At 43.3% G+C, this 20,112-nt stretch overlaps 3 protein-coding genes across 3 annotated transcripts in view; 1 reads left to right on the top strand and 2 right to left on the bottom strand.

Annotated features, from left to right (window-relative positions):
• Positions 1 to 1,439: 1,439 nt before the first annotated feature.
• ccn6 (cellular communication network factor 6) lies at positions 1,440 to 7,901 on the top strand (the record flags this gene model as incomplete). The annotated part of the gene is made up of 5 exons (XM_079180644.1): positions 1,440 to 1,487; positions 5,309 to 5,585; positions 6,504 to 6,740; positions 7,292 to 7,485; positions 7,578 to 7,901. 5 exons carry the CDS (start codon positions 1,440 to 1,442, stop codon positions 7,857 to 7,859), a joined length of 1,038 nt encoding a protein of 345 aa, XP_079036770.1. The 3' UTR covers positions 7,860 to 7,901.
• tube1 (tubulin, epsilon 1) lies at positions 7,895 to 16,628 on the bottom strand. Its single transcript, XM_079180643.1, has 13 exons — positions 16,488 to 16,628; positions 16,148 to 16,221; positions 14,987 to 15,039; positions 14,825 to 14,882; positions 14,475 to 14,590; positions 13,464 to 13,585; positions 13,000 to 13,187; positions 12,743 to 12,909; positions 11,690 to 11,830; positions 10,045 to 10,185; positions 8,825 to 8,999; positions 8,345 to 8,505; positions 7,895 to 7,910 (listed from the first exon to the last, which is right to left on the bottom strand). The coding sequence occupies exons 1-12, from the start codon at positions 16,510 to 16,512 to the stop codon at positions 8,347 to 8,349; spliced, it is 1,419 nt and encodes a 472-aa protein (XP_079036769.1). The 5' UTR covers positions 16,513 to 16,628; the 3' UTR covers positions 7,895 to 7,910; positions 8,345 to 8,346.
• Positions 16,629 to 19,008: 2,380 nt separating this feature from the next.
• The window catches only part of lama4 (laminin, alpha 4), a 28,339-nt gene continuing 27,235 nt past the window's right edge, over positions 19,009 to 20,112 (bottom strand). The window contains exons 39-40 of the mRNA XM_079179980.1: positions 19,679 to 19,798; positions 19,009 to 19,587 (exon numbers count right to left, since the gene is read on the bottom strand). Of these exons, the coding sequence (XP_079036106.1) occupies positions 19,442 to 19,587; positions 19,679 to 19,798 (266 nt within the window). The 3' untranslated portion in view covers positions 19,009 to 19,441. The remainder of the gene's footprint in view (positions 19,588 to 19,678; positions 19,799 to 20,112) is intronic.

A 20,112-nucleotide genomic window follows, 5' to 3' on the forward strand; every position in this document is an offset into this window, starting at 1 on the left:
TAGTTGTTGATGTACCTATACACAGTAGTTCAATGTTTGTTCTTTACATTGTTCAGCTTTGTTGTCCTTGTTTTTAGCTGTTCTGTTTATTTCTGTGGAAGTACATTGAGAGCAGAAAAAACAACAACAGGAAAGAATGATGTCTCATTCCTTGTGTGTACACATACTTGGCCAATAAAGCTAATTCTGATGCTAATGCTAGTATGGGAACAAGCTCATAAAGCTGATGTTTAGCAGGAATAATAATTACTATACTAACCTTAATTTAACTTGTTAGCATGCTAACATTTGGTCATTATAACTAAATACATTTGTTTTGCAGGTATTTGGTCATAAACCAAAATATTGGACAAATATTTCACTCAAAAGCACAGATGGCAACCTCATGTGGCGCTTCAGGGAAAAGTCGGGGATAACCAAAGTCGTGAGGGTTCATCCTCTTGGCACCATCAATATCTCTATCAAATTGGATGGCAATCCAATAGTTGTCAAGAGTTATGCTAAAAAACTAAACAACAATAACCTGCTGGTGGCACTAGAGGAAAAGTCAGGGGATCTCCAAAGTAATTGTGGTTCATCTTCTGGGAACCATGAATGTCTCCACAAAATGTCATAGCAATCCATTCAACAGATGTAGAGATATTTTTTGTAGAGATATTTTAAATAAAAATCAAATAACAGTTGTTATACTGTCATCAGAACTCTCAAATATCAGTATCCGCCTCACACATCCAGTATTGGTTGGGCTCTTATGGCCGGTAGCATAAGCAGTTGTAATAGCAGGTACAGCAGTAGTAAAAACATAGAAGTAAGCAGGTTTTATTCTGGTCCGTCCATGTGACCTCCCAGAGGGGCGTTGGCTGTATGTGGACGGAGGTGGAGGGCTGGCTCTGAGAGGGAGCTCTTTACTCAGTGTAAATAATAATGGAATGTGAACTCAAATACATTAAGTGGGACCATACAGCTTCGGAACCACATTAAACAAACAACACACAGTGACTGCATTCACACATCCCAACCGGACCCGTTTTTGTCCATTACAGAATGAACCAGACAGCACGTTCTTTACCGAGCGCCATGTAGCGGCCTGTCACACATGGTTCGGCAGATTTAACGGTTAGTCGCACCCAGGTAAATGTGCGCGAGGTTCGGCAGACTAAGAATAAACAAGTGGGCGGGACTTGAAGGCCCTGGAGTGGCCTGGCAGTTATGAAGACAAATATTTCCCCTCTGGATCAGTAAGGCGGGGGGAAAAGGTGCGTTTGGAGAGGAGACAGAGGGCTGCTTTGTCCCCCCTCTCCGACAGGTCAGAACTCCCAATCTCTACTCCCACTTATTCCTCTCTCCCTCTGCCAGTCTTCCTCCCTAAATCCCACCTTCCAGCTCCCCTCGTCCCCCTGCGCCCTCCTGGAGCTCACACAGACCTTCTCACTTAAGAGATGCTATCGCTTCCCTGCCGTTACCTCCTGCTCATCCTTGCTCAACAGGTAAGAAGAGAATTCTCTTCTTTTTTCTTTCTATTCTGACTCTATAGACAGGCTGAGGTTTTTGATGGGACAACACTTGAGGGCAAAACAACAACAGATGCTTTGGTTTTCTCAGTAGCAGGGCACCATCTGAATTTGCCTTTTCATAATTAGACTCTTGGAATATATCTATTTGGATAAATATTCTGAAATAAGAATCAGTTGGCCATTTACAAGTATATATGTATTCTCAATTTTATTGGGCTCAGAGTTGGTCCTCCTTTCACAGAGAGTAGAAAACGGGAGCGAAGTCTGAGGTCTTTGTATTTAAAGCTCCCGTGGACCCATTTTCACACCATGAAATGAGCTCATTCAGGAAACCTGGCAGACAGGCTTCAGATTTTTGGCATAGCCCTCAGTGACCCTTGAGCAGCAGTCGGGGGAATTGGAGCACAAGTGGCACCGCGCAGAGATTGCATCATAGCAAATACCAAGCAAACCAGTTTTATAGGGCCGAACACTAAAATATTTATAAGCTGTTGGTTGGGCTGTCACCGCTCCGAGCCATCTGTAGTTTTTTACATTTGAAATGCCTTCTTCCTCGATGTGCAGTTAGGTTGAAGGTTTTAAAACATGGCTGTGTGACCATAATAGGAAAAATGCTCAAATTCATAGCTACAAAAGAGCGTCACATCATTTGAGGTGGCAATGAAAAGGAAGAAGTTGAGATTGTAGCCGATTGGGCTTAAAAGACGAGTGTGTAGGATTTGGCGTCATCGAGTGGTGAGTTGGCAGATTGCAAATAACCGAAGCTTCTCCAGTGTGCCACGTGTGTATGTGAACTATGGTGGCCGACGCAAAAAATGTGGAAACTCGATTGGCCCTATTCAGAGCCAGTGTTTGGTTTGTCCGTTGTGGGCTACTGTAGAAACATGGCGGCCGGCTCTGTGAAGAAGTGCTGCTCTATGTAGATACAAACGGCTCATTCTAAGCTGACGAAAACACGAATCGTATTTTGAGATGAATTAATGAGATCATTAATATATTCCTGTTAATATATTACCCTAAATGCAACACACTGCCCCTTTAAAATATATGTTTGCATTTTAAAAGGGAACTTTTTCTCTTTTTTTTCTGTCTTGTAACTAACAAGACAGAGCTAAAAGAAATATGCGAGGCGAGTTAGATAAACAGCATGAAATCCCACAACAGCTAACAATCCCATAAAGCAATACGTTACATTTCATAGATGCGAAAATGTACACCTTCAACAGTCAGTGATGATGCAAAATCATGGTTAGAATGAGCCGTTTGTATCTACATACGGAACTCCGGGTCCTCTTCACGGAGCCGGCCGCCATGTTTCTACAGTAGCCCAGAATGGACAAACCAAACACTGGCTCTAGAGAGGTACATTCGCATGCCAACCCCTACACACTGGCCCTTTAAAAATGGCTCAGAAACTCCGTGAACAGCTGGGCACTGTAGTTTTTAGGTCATACAAAAGTGAATAGTCTAGTTTTGGGGGCTATTCTCAGCAGCGGATTAATCCACATTCGGTGTTCTAGTGAGTATTTGGGACAGCGGGACTGTGCACGAGGCACTGATTTCAAAGAGGCATGAAGCAGGCAAATATTTCTCCAAAGATTCCTGAGGCAATTTTGACACGGAATGTAAATTTAGCTTTTCCACCTTTTAGTTTCATCAGTGGGACCTTTAGCCATCTGTACCAATCTTCTGTATACAACCAGCATGCTTAAATTCAGTCAGAGGAATTATAGAAAATGGCAATCTGATGTTGCCTTTTGGCAACAATTCTTGACGACTCTGAGCTGGTTATTCTTTCATAGTCTTGATAGAAACGTTCTTTTGTGGGACATTTTTTTGTAGTTGATGATCAGCCTCTTTGACTTTATGACCTAACGGCTGGCTCAGTACCTGTTATCTACACCACAGGCTCTCACTATTAGGAACGCAGTAATGAAACACCCACAGAACACACGAGAGATTGGATTTTCTTCAGCTCACGCAGATTTATTTGCATCACAAAGAGTACATGTAAACCGAGCTGTCCGGATTCAACTTCACAATAGCACTGTAGCTACATTACTTTATACCCTAAGCCCCCCCCCCCCCCTCCTCTGAACTTTCACCGGGACAAGTTACACTGTGTACCTCGAACAAGTCATAACAAAAACAGTTTAAAAACAGTCTTGCCAGACTGCAGTCTGATATTATAATTTCTCCTGAGTGCAAAGGGGTTTTTTTTTGCGTTTAAAAGAAATGTGTACATATCATGGGGGGGGAGGGAAAAACACTCAACAGAAAATCTTTTAATCAAGTGACACATTGTGTCCGTAATGTCCGTTTTAAAGAAGAAACTGTAGACACAATAACTTTATCATTGTTGTATTAATTTATTTCCTGTGATTTCCTCGCGTGATAATATCGGTCAAATACAGCATTACCCTGCACTGGCATGACGGGCTTGTTTTTGTAATTAAAGTGGCCGCATATCCGTCCACATAAAGGCAGAGCAGCGTCCTGCCAGGTCACTTGAAGCCAGTTCCGCCTGTTGACTGGTTATTCTGTATCTCCAGTTTCAGTTGGACGCAGCCTTGATTTTCCTGCAAGGGCTTACGCTTCCCTGCATGGTGATGTAATCTCGCTCTCCCGCACTCAGACACGCACACACTAATGCACATGTGTCTGTCATAAAGTTGTTGTGATAAGGACAGAAAAGCACCGAGAGGATCGCATTGTTTGACTCACAAACACCAGCTGCGATTTTTCATATAATAAGCCTAAAATATTTTAAACTCTGATCCAAATAGGAATGAATGCGGTGTCCGGTGCATATTTAATGAGAAACACACAGTATTTACCTACTACACAACTGTGAGCTATTGTGACATTTTTAGCTATTTTCTTTGACTTTCCTTTGGACAGAAGTTATATGATTCACTATGTCCCTCTAGTGGCCATTTGCTGCCATTCAATTTAAAGTAACCATACTCCCACACACACAAATAGTGTGCTTCTCACTCATCTGCCTGCTTGCTATAGTTAACTTTTCAAATGACCTGTCCAGTGAAATCCATGTAATTTTTTTAGTTTGTGTAACTTTTTGGATTTCTCTTACTTAAGATACAATTGCAATGAAAATGCCTCGTCTCAAAGCTGAAAACAGTTGTTTTTTCAAGAGGTTGACCCGGGCCGAATGAGCCGCTTTATGAACGGGTCCAAATCGGAACCGGGCCGAATGAGCCGCTTTATGAACGGGTCCAAATCGGAACCGGGCCGAATGAGCCGCTTTATGAACGGGTCCAAATCGGACCCGGACCGAATGAGCCGCTTCATGAGCAGATACGGGCCGGATATATGCCGGATCAGGTCTGGATCTTTGACGCGTATCCATTCCGGATCCGGCGCGCTGTGCAAGTAGACTCCGATACAGACACGTTTTGCGGATCTGTTCCGGGGTTTATGATACCTCCAGGGCGGATCCGCAGCGGGGTCCGTTTGCTATCTGGGTGGTTTATCTGCTTCACCCGGGCTCCAAGGCCGCTATACTAGACTCCCTGTCTCAGTGACGTGAATAACATATGACAATGATACCGGCCATTATCACAGTATGAATGATAATATACATGAATACGATTCAAATTATGGATGATTGACTTTACACAAATACATTTTTCTCTCTCTCTCTCTCCAAAATATCAACCTTGGCCGGCAAAGTAAGAAAACCTCGGTATGAGAGGGTATTTTATGATGAGTGTTACGAACAAAGTAAACAAATGGTGAGCTAAAACTAATGGATCTCTGCCCTCCTCCCCCAGTGCTTCAGCTGGGCTCAGAACAATGGGCAGCTGGCTCCTCGAGACGGGCGGGCCGCGGCCGAGAGGCGGCAGTTCTGCCAGTGGCCCTGCAAGTGTCGGCAGAGACCCCACTGCGCCCCGGGGGTGAGCTCCGTCCTGGACGGGTGCGGCTGCTGCAAGAGCTGCGCGAAGCAGATCGGAGAGCCGTGCAACGAGAGGGACGTCTGCGACCCGCACAAGAGCATGTACTGTGACTTCTCAGCTGACAAGCCCAGATACGAGGTCGGAGTGTGTGCATGTGAGTGGCTTACATCTTTCCTAAGTTAGTCATGGAGGGAATAAATACTAGAAACGTGCATCTGATATACTGACATAACAGCTGTAGCCTAATTAAAGTGTCAGACCTCTAGTAGCTACGGAGCTGTTTTTCCTACGAGCCGTTTTGTCCCAAAAGGATGTGAGTAAGTCGGCTCAGCCAGCAGAAGTCTTGGACGTGCACACTCTCAACCTGCTTGGCTGGACAAAAATAGAAAAATAGTTTTTATTTAGCATAACCACTCAGTGAGCAGCTCCAATAGGTATGAATGGGCCGCTGACTTTGAAGGCATCTCTCCTTAATAGATCCATAGTCTACACCGGCCCAAGCGGCAACCTCCAGTCCTGTAAATGTAAGCCAACAGGGAAGTGCCAAAAACTGCTGTTCCTCAAAAGGCCACTTCTCCAAAGTCGAGTCAATCCCCATAGACTGCAATGTTAAAATGCCCAATTTAACAGCAGAAACATGTTTACAGCCCGGTAGAAAAAAAGTTGTTTGTCTCTATAGCTAATATCTCTGTTCCTGTCAACTGTACGTGGAGTGAATCTTTATACTACTCAGATGTTTAAATTGACTTCAGGCTTAAAGTTATGCATAATTAAGGGTGTGGACGCTTTGAGTGGCCACTGTGATGTTCAGCATTCAGTGAGTGAGGTCACCATGACTACGTCTCAATGTGTTAATTAATGTATACACAGTGCCAAACTTTTGTCGACTTTTATTGTATGAATTAGTACATTTTTGTAAAGAAATGAATGCCAATTTTATTTTTGAGCATTTAGTTTGTCAACATAATTGTGTGATGAAGACCAAATAAAAGTTATGTACAAATCGTACACATTTAAGATTCAAGAGAGTAGCGCTGCCTGAGCTGTGACATGTTTCCCCTCACTCCTTCAGACCTGATGGCAGTGGGCTGCGACCTGAATGGAGCCCACTATGAGAACGGAGAAGGATTCCAGCCCAGCCCCCTCTATAAGTGCACTTGTATTGCTGGAGCCATCGGCTGCACCCCCGCTTTCATCCAGAAGCCTGCTGCTCTCTTGGGCCCCGCCTCGCTGATGGGCAACATGCCAGCCGGCCTTCGCAGTGGCCAGAGCCCGAAGAAGCACCAGCAGGACACGACCTACATGTCAGGTGTGTGTTTACGGAGCAAACCTGTGCACAGGCGTCTGGCCTGGAATGCTAATTGCTGTCTGACTTAGCTGGTTGGGGGGGAAAGGGGAGTGGGCGTTTCATTACTAAACAGAAAGATGGATGGTTCCAGTTATGAGCAGCACGAGGGACGACTCCCTGTTTCTATTAAAAGCACCATACATTCTACTTTGATGTAGCAGTCATTGGTTTGCTTTGCATGAAACTCTTGCAGAAACATATCTATATCATGATCTGTCGTGGAAACACACATTTCATTTCTCGCTGGATAAACAGAGCACATTGTTTAGATTTAAAATGTAAGAGCTGACATACTCACAAGGAAACAGAAATACAGTTTCCATTCTGCTAAATGCCCTTTCCTACTCTACTCATTCTTCTTAACTCGTGTAAGCACAGCTCTAAAGGAATGAATTTCCTCAGCATGTTAGGTATTTGGGGCCTGTGCACTGCTTGGCAGTACGGTGGCACACAGACTAGTTCTTTGCGCGGGGTGTTGTTGACACAGTGCCCTTTAACTGTAATACTGAAAGCTTACAGGGATCCTCCTTTAGCCTGGAAGAAGAACTGTCTGATCCAGACCACGCCCTGGAGCCCCTGCTCCAAAACCTGCGGCCTGGGCATCTCGGTGCGCGTCAACAACGACAACGGCAAGTGCGAGATGAGGAAGGACCGACGCCTGTGTCTGCTGCGGCCGTGTGAGAAGAGCGTGATGAGGAGTGTTAAGGTGACAAGTTTGTCAAAATTCTATTGAAGTGTTGATTTATATAAGATCCCCCAAAAATACATACAAACAAAATTGCTGTTTTCTCCTCTCAGGTGCCAAAGGGAAAGACGTGCCGGCCCAAGTTCCAAGCGAAGAAAGCGGAGAAGCTGAAGCTCTCGGGCTGCACCAGCACCAAGAAGTTCAAGCCCACGTACTGCGGCGTCTGTACGGACAAGCGCTGCTGTGTCCCCAACAAGTCAAGCATGATCAAGGTCAACTTCACGTGCAAGGCGGGCTCCAACACACAGTGGAAGATGCAGTGGATCACGTCCTGCGTGTGCCAGAGGAAGTGCAGCGATCCAGACGACATGTTCTCTGACCTGCGGTTACTCTGACGGATCCGACCGAGACACAGGCGCTGGGACGTGATCCCTTGCTGTGGCGGACTAAGGACAGAAACATATGCATACTCTGGTCATTACGTTTATAAGGAACGAGTGGCTGGGATCATTGAATAGATGAAGACTTCTAGTTATAGACAAAAGCTTTTAGGAGCCCTATCTTCAGGACATGTACGTGCAATAAGAACAAGGAATTGGTCAGCGCATGTAGCTGTAACAGCAGATGCTGACACATTAACAGAACCTCATAATACTACGGTCAGGGAGCCAATAAATGGCAAATCAGGTTACACTACAGATTGAGTTGTTGTTGTTCCTTGTGTTACATTTTTAAATCGGGTCATAAATCAGACAATATTGATAAACAACTTATAAAAAGGTATGTACAAAAGATTTGGTTGTGTGAAGTCCTTATTGAAAACTCAATCTCTGCCGTAGAAGGCCGATCAGCTACACAAAGATTTACAACACAGCGGAACCTTCAGCTGGCGATGCCGAGTCTGGGTGCGTCAGGCACGAGTCTCCCCTTGGTGGCATCCAGATGCTGGTACTCTTCAATCAGCGAGCTCAGGGAGCCCACGGCCTCCGAGAAGAAGCTCTGCTCCATCCCGTCCACATGCAGGTAGTGGTGTAGGTGAGCCTTGACAAGACAGAGGGCGTGCCGGTCAGTTATGAAGTCTGAGAAAACTATTTCAAATCGGACTTAAGATTCCTCTTAACTCATTTCATTTACATATCCAAAACAAATGTCCACCGCAAGAAGCTACAGTATCGTCAATCTGCTTTAACGGTCCAGAATACCCAGAAGGTATTCTATCATAAGTAATGGAGGAAAAAAAACTAGTGATCCACCCATTTAACAAGATGTATCGAGAAAATATTTGATGGTTTAATGCATTAGTGATACATTACTTGGCTGAATCTTATGTTGGCCTAAAAAACATACAATAATTTTGCACCTTCTTCCTGTAGAGCTTGGTGAAACGTTCCCTCAGCTCCATGAAGGTGAGCTTCACACAGGTGTTGTTGGCCAGGGCCAGCAGGGAGTGGGTGTGACCCACAGGAGGCACCGAACACAGGCCCGTCTTCCAGCCCTCCTGGTTCCACGAGACAAAGGGCAGCGAAGGCTTCAGTCTAGAGCAGGGACGACAACGACTCGTCAAACGCAAGGAAAGGGCTGCAGTGTTCATGGAGCACCTAAGGGCATTTTACATTTCAGGGATGGGAAATGATCCAGATGTCTTTAACCTATGATGGTGTATTAGGGCCATTGTAAGTAAAAACAATTAAATTACAGAGCCAGGGGAAGGGGTTAATATTCTAAGAATAATTTTCATGAGAAAAATACTCACAAATTTACAACGAAAAACGTATTTATATTTTAAGATTATAAAGCCATAAAGATGCAAGAAAAAAAAATGAAATTCTCTGAGATAAAGTCAGAAATTTACAAGAAAAAAAATCTTGAAAAATGATCTAATAACCCGAATGAACTAATTGATCATTAGGTTAGTGAAAAGCGTTTCCTCAATTCCAAGTTAAGGTCTTCAAATGTCTTGTTATGTCAAACCAGCCGTCCAAAACTCAAAGGTATTCTGTTGATGATGATTTAAAATAGAGAAAAGCAGCAACGCTTCATCTTTGAGCAGCTTGAACCAACCATGTTTGGCATTTATGCTTGATAAAACGATTCAACCGATTCAACATCTTTGTTGGTGTTTAGTTTCGTCAACACTTCCAAAGTTTATGGTAAAAACATTGTGTTTTTATTTGTTCTATGAACAAAATAAAATAATAAAGGGACCAATAAACAGTAAACTATGCTGCAGTATGTGTCCAGTGATAATGTGTGTGCCCTTAAGAGTCTTTTGGTGGGGTATCATTTCTTCTAATAGAAGTATATTTTCTGCTCCCCCCCTTTTAAACCATGGTTACGCACAAATATGCGCTCTCACAGCCGCTTCTGTTTCAGATTCCCTCGACAACACGCCACATGAAAAACAAGGCCTGCGGGGGGAGAGCGGTGAAGGGAGAGCTGTTGGAGAGAGAGGGGGGGGGGGGGGGGGGGGGGGGGGCTGCTGAATGGACCAGTCATGAATCACCGCTGCCGGTGCTGAATGGGGGCACTATTTAGAGCCCATCAGGATTGGTGCGGGTGTGGGTGGGGGGCTGCTCTGACCTCTCGATGTTCCTGCGGACGTCAGACACCTGCACGTTGCCCCGGACCATGAGGGCGCAGGCCAGGTAGAGGCTGCGCCGAGGGTCGGCTCGGATCAGCTGGTGGTCTTTGCTGAAGGCATCGCTGAACATCTGATCCAGTCTAGAGGGCCCCGGTTAGAGGAGACAGGAAACCAAAAATGACAAACGCAATACTTCCACATAACGCAGCCTTTGTGGTTTAAGTCACTGCATTTTCAATTCGGTTACATTTCACGGAAATCTTTCGACCTCACATCGTCGAAACAGAGCAGCTTCTGTTGGTAGCGAACTTTAAACACGGTGTGGACAAAGCTCCACATAGAAACCAGCATGATAGTAAATGGCAGCAAAGCGCAGGTAAGACTTTCCCACGGAGCTGAAATAAAACAACCGAAATTGGATAGATAAAATATTTTGTTTACTTCTTTCAAGGAGAGGCGGTTGGTTTCCGTTGGGGGCTGCACCCCAAGGGAAACCAGAAACACTAGTCTCTATTTACTGGTTATAGTGGGTGAAAGGTGGAGGAGGGATTTCAGGTACACTCCAGTTAGACTCGGGGCCAGAGGGGGCAATATTTGTACCTTTATTTGTCCAGGCAAGTTCTGCTGAGCATGCAAGATATTTTTAAGCAACACCCTGCTCTGCATTCATACATACATTCCCTTCCCCGCCCAGTACCACCTCCACTCTTTTAGAGATGAGGTCTGCATGGCTCACACAAGGCCACTTTCATGGCAGTTGTTGTTGGGGAGCAGGTGTGTGTGTGTGTGTGTGTGTGTGTGTTTCCTGTCACAAGGCCGCAAGTACTAAACTTGAAGTTGCCACCGTCTCACTTGATACAATGAAAGCGGCTTTGTGGTGTTTGAAAATCGTATGCTTCTTGAATGAAGGATGGTACGAATCTGAATAAAAAAGAAGGAAACATATTAAAAGCTCCTGTTTCAGGGTGTTTTCTACTCGTCCACAGATGATTTCTTACAATCGTAATCCCCGCAATATATATGAGATGTGGCTTTTAGATCTCCAGCAATATGTTTGTGAATGTTTGACGAATCTGGCAACAGAGGCAGAAAACAGCTGCTGCTGTTATGCGAACACGACACACGCACAGAAGGAAACCAGTAGGTTTGAAAACCGGCACCCACTGCATGCCCAGTGTACGTGAATAGTCACGTGATATTTGTTTTCAGGCGTTTTAGTCTGGATCTCGAAAACAATGCTGAAACGCCGTGTGGACGGAGATAGTTTTTGTTTGTTAAAACTCGTATTAAACGTATTAGTGTGGATGTAGCCTCAGGGAGCCGCAGCAGACGGGCCGAAGAGCCGCATGCGGCTCCGGAGCCGCGGGTTGCCGACCCGTCTTAGACCAAAGGAATCAGATCTATAAAAATGGGCGTAGTTCCCCTTTCAGTCTACAGTAGCACTATACAGTAGTACCAGCACTGTTTCAAATGGCATTCTACACACTCCCGATCAGTGAGAGTGAGGGGGAGGGGTCCCCTTCTCATTCATCACTACCGTCAACATGTGTAGAACGGGGTGGGGGTAATGTGAGCTCAATACCCGGGATTCAAAAAAACAACTGTGAGGTAAGAAATAGCCGTAGTGACAGCCAGAGAGCAGACCTTCTGGTGGGGACACTGACATCGGCCAGCGTGTACAGAGGGGTGAGGCTGGGCACCAGGTAGTGCAGCCGAGGGAAGGGGACCAGGTTCATGGCGATCTCGTTCAGGTCCATGTTGAGGGATCCGTCGAAACGAGCCGAGCTGGAACAAAGGAAACTTTGGGTGAAGCATAAGCAGCAACAAGTGATTTAGCAGGAAAGACGTTACTCTCTCTCTCTCCCTCCCGGTGGAGAAGGGAGGTCGGTTCTCTTTGGCGACACCTGGAAGCTGCCAGACATCCTCCGGATTCCATTTCCTTCATATTTGACATTTGCCATGCTGATTGTCTAGGCTGTCATTTTATTACGTTGGTTATAGCGTTTACACAACATCTATTTCCTGTCTGTCCGTCCAGCAGTGATGGAGTGATGCATAACAGATGAGAGCCAATTTGCTCCGCCAGACCCGCAAACCACCAACTTCATGCATGATAGTAGCACAACTGTCGGGACTGAGGTCTGAGAACTGCTGCTTGCGGTGTGTGTGTGTCTGTGTCTTTGATTGAGCGAGAGCAACAGAAAGAGGGGGAGAAAATGTGGACCATAGCGAGCAGTTTTCTGTAAGTTATTAATAACTTGCTCTGAATGCTTCTTTGTCACTTTTTGACCTGCCCGCTCAAACCCGCAATCTTTTCTACTAAGCTCTTTCTTCCATTAGAGTGTTTTTGGAGGAGTTTTTCCTCATCAGAATCAAGTATCCAATGACAGAGGGTGTCGATACTGATATTTGGGGTGTGTAAATAAATAGACTTAATAACTACAGGACAAAATACAGTCTCACTCATATCTGGTTAAACTTGGAACTGAAAAATACAAGTGGGTGCTCGATTGAAGAGACAAAAAAAGAACTACATGAGGAAACAAAACAAAGACGGATGCTTCCATAGAGGAGACAAGGGTCCAGTGAGTGGTTTGATGTGCTCAAAAAAATGAATCATACGTTGTGGCTTTCAGTCTCCAGATCTAGTGGTGAAAGAAACACTCGTCTGTGTGTGAGCAAACAGAAATACTATACCTGGTGATGTTGAGCAACAGGTTAGCCACGATATTATTCATGGCATCGAAGGGCTTCTCTGCCCCGCTGAGCCCACCCTGCCCGGAGATGACGGCGCTGTCTCTCTTGATCGCCGACCCCCCGCCGTGAGACATCTGTTTGATCTTGTTCACAATGTCCACCAACGACTGGAGGAGGAGAAAAAATGCTCGTCGTTTGTCAACGTGTGCATACGGCAGGGATTCTTGCAGAAAGAGGAGAAGAATAAAAAAACACACTTGGTTTTCGACGGGCAGGACACAGTCGGCGTGCTCTGTGAGCTCCCTCATGGCCAGGACACTGTTGTAGGGGGAGGTGACGACGTCGTCCTCCGCAGATGGATAGATGGAGGAGACGATGCGACACACCTCGGGGAACTCCTCCTCCAGCAGGCTCAGCACCCTGGTCCCCAGGCCGGAGCCCGTACCTCACATTCAACATCGGTGCATTAGCTGTCTGCTGTAACCAGACTTCCTCAGTGTCACGTTAACCAGAAACCTGGTTTCTGTTAATAGTGTGGAATACTGTAGAAGCCTGATTTTCCCAGCTCAATGTCCCCCAGAGAAAGCACATTTCTTGGGTATGTATACGTACACCGAGGTATTTGTAAAACAGAAGACATGTCAGTCCAAATGCTTTGACATACACGCACAAACTACAAGACTAATAAATTCAGGAAGCGGTCAAACTGTCCTCGTCTTACCTCCTCCCATAGAGTGAATGAGAAAGAAGCACTGCAGACAGTCACAGTGTTCCGCTGCCTTCCTCAGCTTGTCCACTATCTGCTCCCTGTAAGCTGAGCCATACGTCAGGTATCCGACTGCCCTGGAGAGAAAGAAGAAGAAGAAGAAGAAGAAGTATTTTAATAAAGTGCAAAGTTGTAAAACAATCTTTTGGTTTCATGAAGCAAGAATGTGCTGCAAGGTTTCTGTTCAACGCATAAGTGATTATATCATTGTAATTATACGATGTATAAATTAACTTCTGGTGCCAGAATGGTAGATTCATTTTCTAAGTTGGGTCGAATACTGAAAACATATTTTCTATTTTTGCAAACTTCACAAGCGGTGGAAAAAAAAAGAATAGTGGCATCAGAAAGTCTTTGGTGCAGCAGTGAGTGAGTTTGTCTGACAGCGAAAAACAAAGTGGAGACTACAAACATTATCTTTTCACACACTCTTTGTGGTCTGTGCAGGATTTTCCAAAGATTTATAGATATTGCAACGGTTTGTTATGGCTGGTGTCACCCCAGAAAAAAATTAAAATGATGCAACCAATTATTGTAAGAATTTAAAGTCAGTTTTCTATGCATGTGAACTTCAGAACGAGAGGCTGGACCAGGCCTTTGTTTAACAATGGCTGTCAGGCTAAAACCTACAGAGGGGGTATTTGCACCGGCCCTGTCAAGAAGCACAGCTGACCTCCAAATCATGCTCTGTAGGCGTGAGAAAGAGCAAATGGGGGAAAAAAAAACTACACCCACTTGTTGAGACTACTACGCTTGTCTGGAATTTAAAATGCAGTGTCTGTGTAAGATAGCAGGTTTTAAATTTAAGAAAACAACTTTGGCAATCCAGTTTCATTGACTCAATCCCTGAACACAACTCTCTGTGGTTTAAACGCTTGTGAAACAGCTACAATTATGGTTCGTAACAGTTGCTGCCGGCCACGTGAGCCTGTGTGCAGACGCCGCCGTTGCTCGTCTGTCTCTCACCAGTTGTTGCCTGAACCCGACACGTCCGTGAGGAGCTGGGTGCTGTCGAACACTTCTCTCAATGGGCCCTGCAGGATCTCGTTGACCACACCCTCCTCCATGTCCACAAGCACCGCCTGTGGATTCAAATATGCGAGTATGAGGCCAGCACATAGATTTTCGTTGCCTTTGACAGCCTGCCATCATTCCTCAACTCCTCTTTGTAACCTTAACCAATGGATGCCTCACCTGAAAGGCAGAATCCAACTCTGACCTTGGCCTCCGACTCTAAAATAAGCTGTTACCCCCTGTGAAGACCAGGGGATGAAAGATGTTCTCAAGCTGTTTTCTAGTAAGGAGTAAAGACTCACCCTGGCCTTCAGATGCTGGATTCTCCCACCAACAGCACAGGCTCCCCCATCCCTTTCCCTGGAGGAAGAAAACAAACATAATAGGGCTACATTTGGACCGCTGCACGGAGGCTAATGTCTCAACCCATGGAGCCGTTACTCAGTGAAAGAAGGTGTGGTTACCTTGAGTCCACGTTTCGGAAAAAGCTACCGAGTGCCTCATCATACAATCCTTTCTGAGAGAAAAAAAAAATAGGATGTTAGTGATGTCGTTACAGGTCGTGGTAGGCGATCAACATGTCTGTTTGATTAGGACACAACAGCAATGGGCTTCCCTCAAAGGTTCAGGTTTTACTCCATGCATACGTTGTATTTTCTATAGTTACAGCCATCCTTCCTGTGCGTCTGACTTAGTTACAGCAACGACGTTGTGTTCACAGTTCTCCACAAATATTTTGGTGAGTACAGACCAAAAGAAACTACAAAAATGACCCAAGTTGTAATACACTGGAAATCCTTCACTTATTACTTTTATTTTTGTCCATATAATTTCACAAATAATCACGTGTGAGAGTGTGTGTGCATGTTTATGCATAGCCTGTATGCTAGAGGTGTAAATATCTCTCAGTATAAATTGAAATTCAAAGGTTGCTTTATTGGAATGAAATATATGAAATTAAATGAAATGAATGTTAACTGATTAATCGATTTATTGTCGGTCTATACAATTTCAGAAACTTGCTTATCACAATTCTCAGCAGCCCACGGTGACGTCTTCAGTCCTCCAAAACACAAAGGTATTACATTTTTTTTTTAACAGCTGTGTTTGATAACTAAAACGTTTAGTCATCAAAATCACTGGTCATTGATTCATTCAATGTCAATCGACTAACCAAATTGTTTCACTCTTACTATCCACACAATACAAATCCATACACAGCAACAGATGCTTCAGATTCCAAATATTCCCAATGATCATGGTACAATTTTGAATGTTATGAATAATTAAGATGTATTATGTAAAAAAAATGGTAATGCATATAAAAGTCTTACCATATGACATAACTGTAAGCTCTACTACAGTCTTTTTTCATGGTATACATTGTCAACCAGAGAAGCACAGGTGTAAGTAATTACATGAATTCATCATTGTCCATTCTGTTGAAGAATCCCAGTGAAAACATATGTAACTCATGCATCATTATTGTTTAATGACATGTCAAAATGTCTGTTGTGAAGAAGAAGAAACAAGCCTGTTGTGGGCAAATGTAATGCAAGAGGACCGTGAGGTTGTGTTTGACTTACATAATGACGGTTATCGTATCGCACGTGTGTGTTACTTACTTTATTGACGTGGGCGTGTTCTCGCAGCGCGAGATCCCAGAACCTGCAGCCGACCTGGTTTCCACACTGGCCGACTGAAGAACACCAATTCAGAGTGTAGTTAGCACATGTTAGGGGGAATGTTTCCGCGTGCCAACCGTCCGTTAAATCAGCGATAGGTTTAACCAACTCAACGAGCTAAGAACTCATATTGAAGTTATGAGCGTTAAGCTAATAGCGGGGCTACAGTACCTACAAAGCAAATGACGGCTAAGCTAGCTGTTAGCTCGTGTCTGGATGCTAACGTCAACTAACGTCAACTAAGGTCTGTCCGCTGTGCTGCACCCGGGTTGTAACTCACCTTGGACAACGACTGACTGTGTCATGGCAGCAGCAGCACGCAGAGCCCTTTCTAACGCGGGGCTAAGGCATACTTAATGTTAACTTTATTCAATAACTGTCCTTAAGACGACTTTTAGAGAAGACTTTTGAACGCTTCTCGTCTCGCGCCTCCACTGTGTTTGGTCGAGGGCTGATGACGTATTACCATGGAAACGGCGTATTTGGCAATGCAGAGCGTAAGCTGCAGTTTGCAATTCATATTCATTCATCACTTATCTCTTTGGCTCATGAATATTTAAATAATTAATATGTATTTTTGATATATCAATTGAGTCTCCGTCTCCTACACAGGTTTCTGTACAAGAATATATGGCAGACTTTTGTTCAAAACTATTTTGAAGTAGTTCTGCTACTTTCTTTTCCACATACTTAATACATTTACATTTATAGATGATCAAACTACCTAAACAAATAATAAAGTATTCAACAGAACCTCGGTTATGATTCCAAACAATTTCTGGTAAAACAATAGAGAAAAGATATTTGATTCTAGCCAATCATGCACCAGAAAGTATTTATATTTAAACATAAGAAAAGTACTAGTGTCCGTAGTTACTATTTCTTCACCACAAAATAAACAGTTTTTGGGATCAATGTTGAACCTTTGTCTATCTTTATATACTTTGAAATTAACCTCTTTTGCTTTTGGAGGTAAAGGTAACATTACAGAAGTTGATGTATAATTTCTTTATTGTAGGCTGACAAAATGTGTGCGTTGCTGAGTTCCTGCTGAATTGCATGGGAAATAAATCACATGTAAAGAGATATGGCTCACTTTATTTGGAGAGATCTTACCTGAGAAATCGTGTCCATCATTCATCAGTGAAGGGAGATTGGAGGGGGCAACCCTATGAGACGTAAATATGCTTAATAACCTCATCGGATTGTTTATGGTTGCAAACATTTTGCTGGAAATAAAAGGCTGCAGAATTCCTCAACAGGTGAGATGTTGCTACAATCATCTAATAAGAGGGTGACGGACCAAATCCTTTTCTCCACCCAGTCACTGTAGAATAGAGACCTATTTCTAAAAAGAATGAATCTGCAATTCGAGATGGGTGCAGTGTGAAACTGTGTTTGTAAAATAGCGTTCAATATAACCACTTGTGAATGGAATGAGGACAATTTTACAGGTAATTTCTGAACAAAAAAGTCACAACGTAGAAGAAAATCAATACCACAAATCATGAAAAAATACCAAAAGCCGTTATTTCCAAGCAAGAAATGTAATATTTGATTTTGAAGGGTTCCATTTACACAGTCAAAGTCAATGGCATGCAGACCATCACCTTCCTAATCTTTTGCCGTGGTAGCTTTCTTCATAGAATGAGGTTTTCTTTTCCAAATATCAAAGTGTAACTTGTTGATGGTCTTTGTTAGCTGGATAAATGCACCTTGAAAGATGTTCCATCTTTGTTGTATAAATGTGAAAGGTCTCTAATGGATCACCTGTTTCATCTTGACTGGCGTTCCTTCATGTTGTTCCATATATTCAAAGTTTGACTTCATTTTGCATGCTTTCTAATATTCACACCTATTATATTGATATAATGGGGATACCGTATGCTGCCACAAGATGGGAGTCATGTATAACTCATAAACCCACCTTTTTTTTCCAAGTTCAATTGTAAACCAGATGCTTTTGAAAATAAATCCAGAGTCTAAACGGCTCAATATGTACATTTTTTCGAAGAATATTTCCGCTGAAGAGAGTTGAGAAATGGGCATCCTTGTTTTATGCTTCTGTTAATCGTAAAACAAGGGGAAGCACCACCTGACAGCTTTGAGCTATTAGCATCATGATAAACACATTTCCTGAAATTCTCTCAATGCCTGGAAAATAAAAGGAGATTTCCCAATAATATCCATCCACCAACCTTTTATGAATACAAACGGAGCTATTCGCTCTCTGTTTCAGTCTGGAGGTTAGCACAAAGTCATTACACATTGGACTGACTTTACTAAGAATATATCTCTGGGTAAAGGTTTGGCCATTGCAGAACAAATATTACAAATTAGAGTAGAAACAGTTTCCTTTACATTTTTCTTTACGTTTTACCCTGCAAAGCATTTTTTTCTGGTTTTGTCAGTGGGCCAACTCTAAGACGAATCATGGAAAGATGTTTAAAAATGTATTTTCGATGTCTTGTGCAAAGATTTAGCAGTATTTGATGAACATGTTATTTTAGGATTCTTAACTGAGGTTCTGAAGTTTCACGTGGTATGCGACATCATTATATTAGTTTCGTAATTTCGTTTTATTTTTATGACCTTTGTGATACCATATAAAGAGCCCCCCATCTGGACGCTCTCGCGTAATGAAGGTTATTTAACCTATGACGAAAAAGTTGAGGAAAAGGCCATATATCGTCAATCTATTGATTATTCTCACCAAATTCTACACAGAAAGATTCTAAACCAACGAAAAGGCCATAAAAACTACATGAAACGTCCCCTTTTTAGCAATCAAAACCCGTACATGGATGTAAAATATGTTTTATTTATCAGAAATAAAACTGTACAAAAAGAAAAGTTTTGAACATGAGCTTGTGCAAAAACAAAAGTGTCATTGTGAGTATAAGGTGGGATGGTGGAACATAAAATGCATTAACATCTTTTACATTATGTAAAAAGTCTAAATCATGGACACGCTGTAGGTTCCTCAGGATGGTTGTGAGCCTTTCATCTTATACATCTTTAGCAGTTATTTTCAAATTTGGGACAATTTGGTTGTATTCTTGGCATGAGACATTGTTATGTAAAAAAAAAATACAGAAATAAATGAAAATGACAGTAGAAGAGAGAAACAAGGACAAACAGTGACGATACTTCTCTTAATGGTTACGTTGGACAGAGAGTGTTTTGTAATGTATTTGGTCAGTGCTGTATTGGGGATTGCATGGACGGAAGTGTTCACGCAGCGGGGCAGGTTCCAACGCTGACCGCCCCGCTGACCAGAACGGCTTTGCTGAAGCTCACTCGGCTGTGATTGACGGTCAGGTTCCTCATGCAGCCCACGTAGGGCTTCCGGGTGGCGATGCTCTCTGGGAGGAAAAGATCTGAGGAAGGAAGAGTGCGTCGCACGATTAGAGAGATGTGATGATAGATGAGTACAATGGAGGAAAATCTGAAATGTCTTCTTGGGTTCACCTGGAGCTCCGCCAATGAACACTGGCTTCTTGGTGTCTGTGGAGCCGGGGTCCAGGGGACCCACCACATGGTTGACCTCAGAGTCCACATCCAGCTGGACGACGTTGGCGTCCCGGATCACTGAGATCAAGCAAAGATGGAATGCATCGGTTTAGCCAAAATAAATCCAAACAAGTTCATATAATGAATCCAAATAACTGTGGGTTACTATTAAGGGTCTTTATACTTTTTAATAGCATTAGTAATAGTATTGAAAGTATTCAGACACGTTATTTAGGAAAAGTAGCAAAACCACAATGTAAAAAGTCTCAGTTACAAGTACAATTCTTGTATTTAAAAGTTTACTTCAGTAGAAGTAAAGAAGTGTTTTCATAAAAATATACTGTGTAAATATGACAAAAAGTTTTTGATAATTTCTTATGATAATTTTTAAC

The sequence above is a fragment of the Pholis gunnellus genome, assembly GCF_910591455.1.
Source record: "Pholis gunnellus genome assembly, chromosome: 19".
In the NCBI taxonomy this organism is placed as follows: Eukaryota; Metazoa; Chordata; class Actinopteri; order Perciformes; family Pholidae; genus Pholis; species Pholis gunnellus.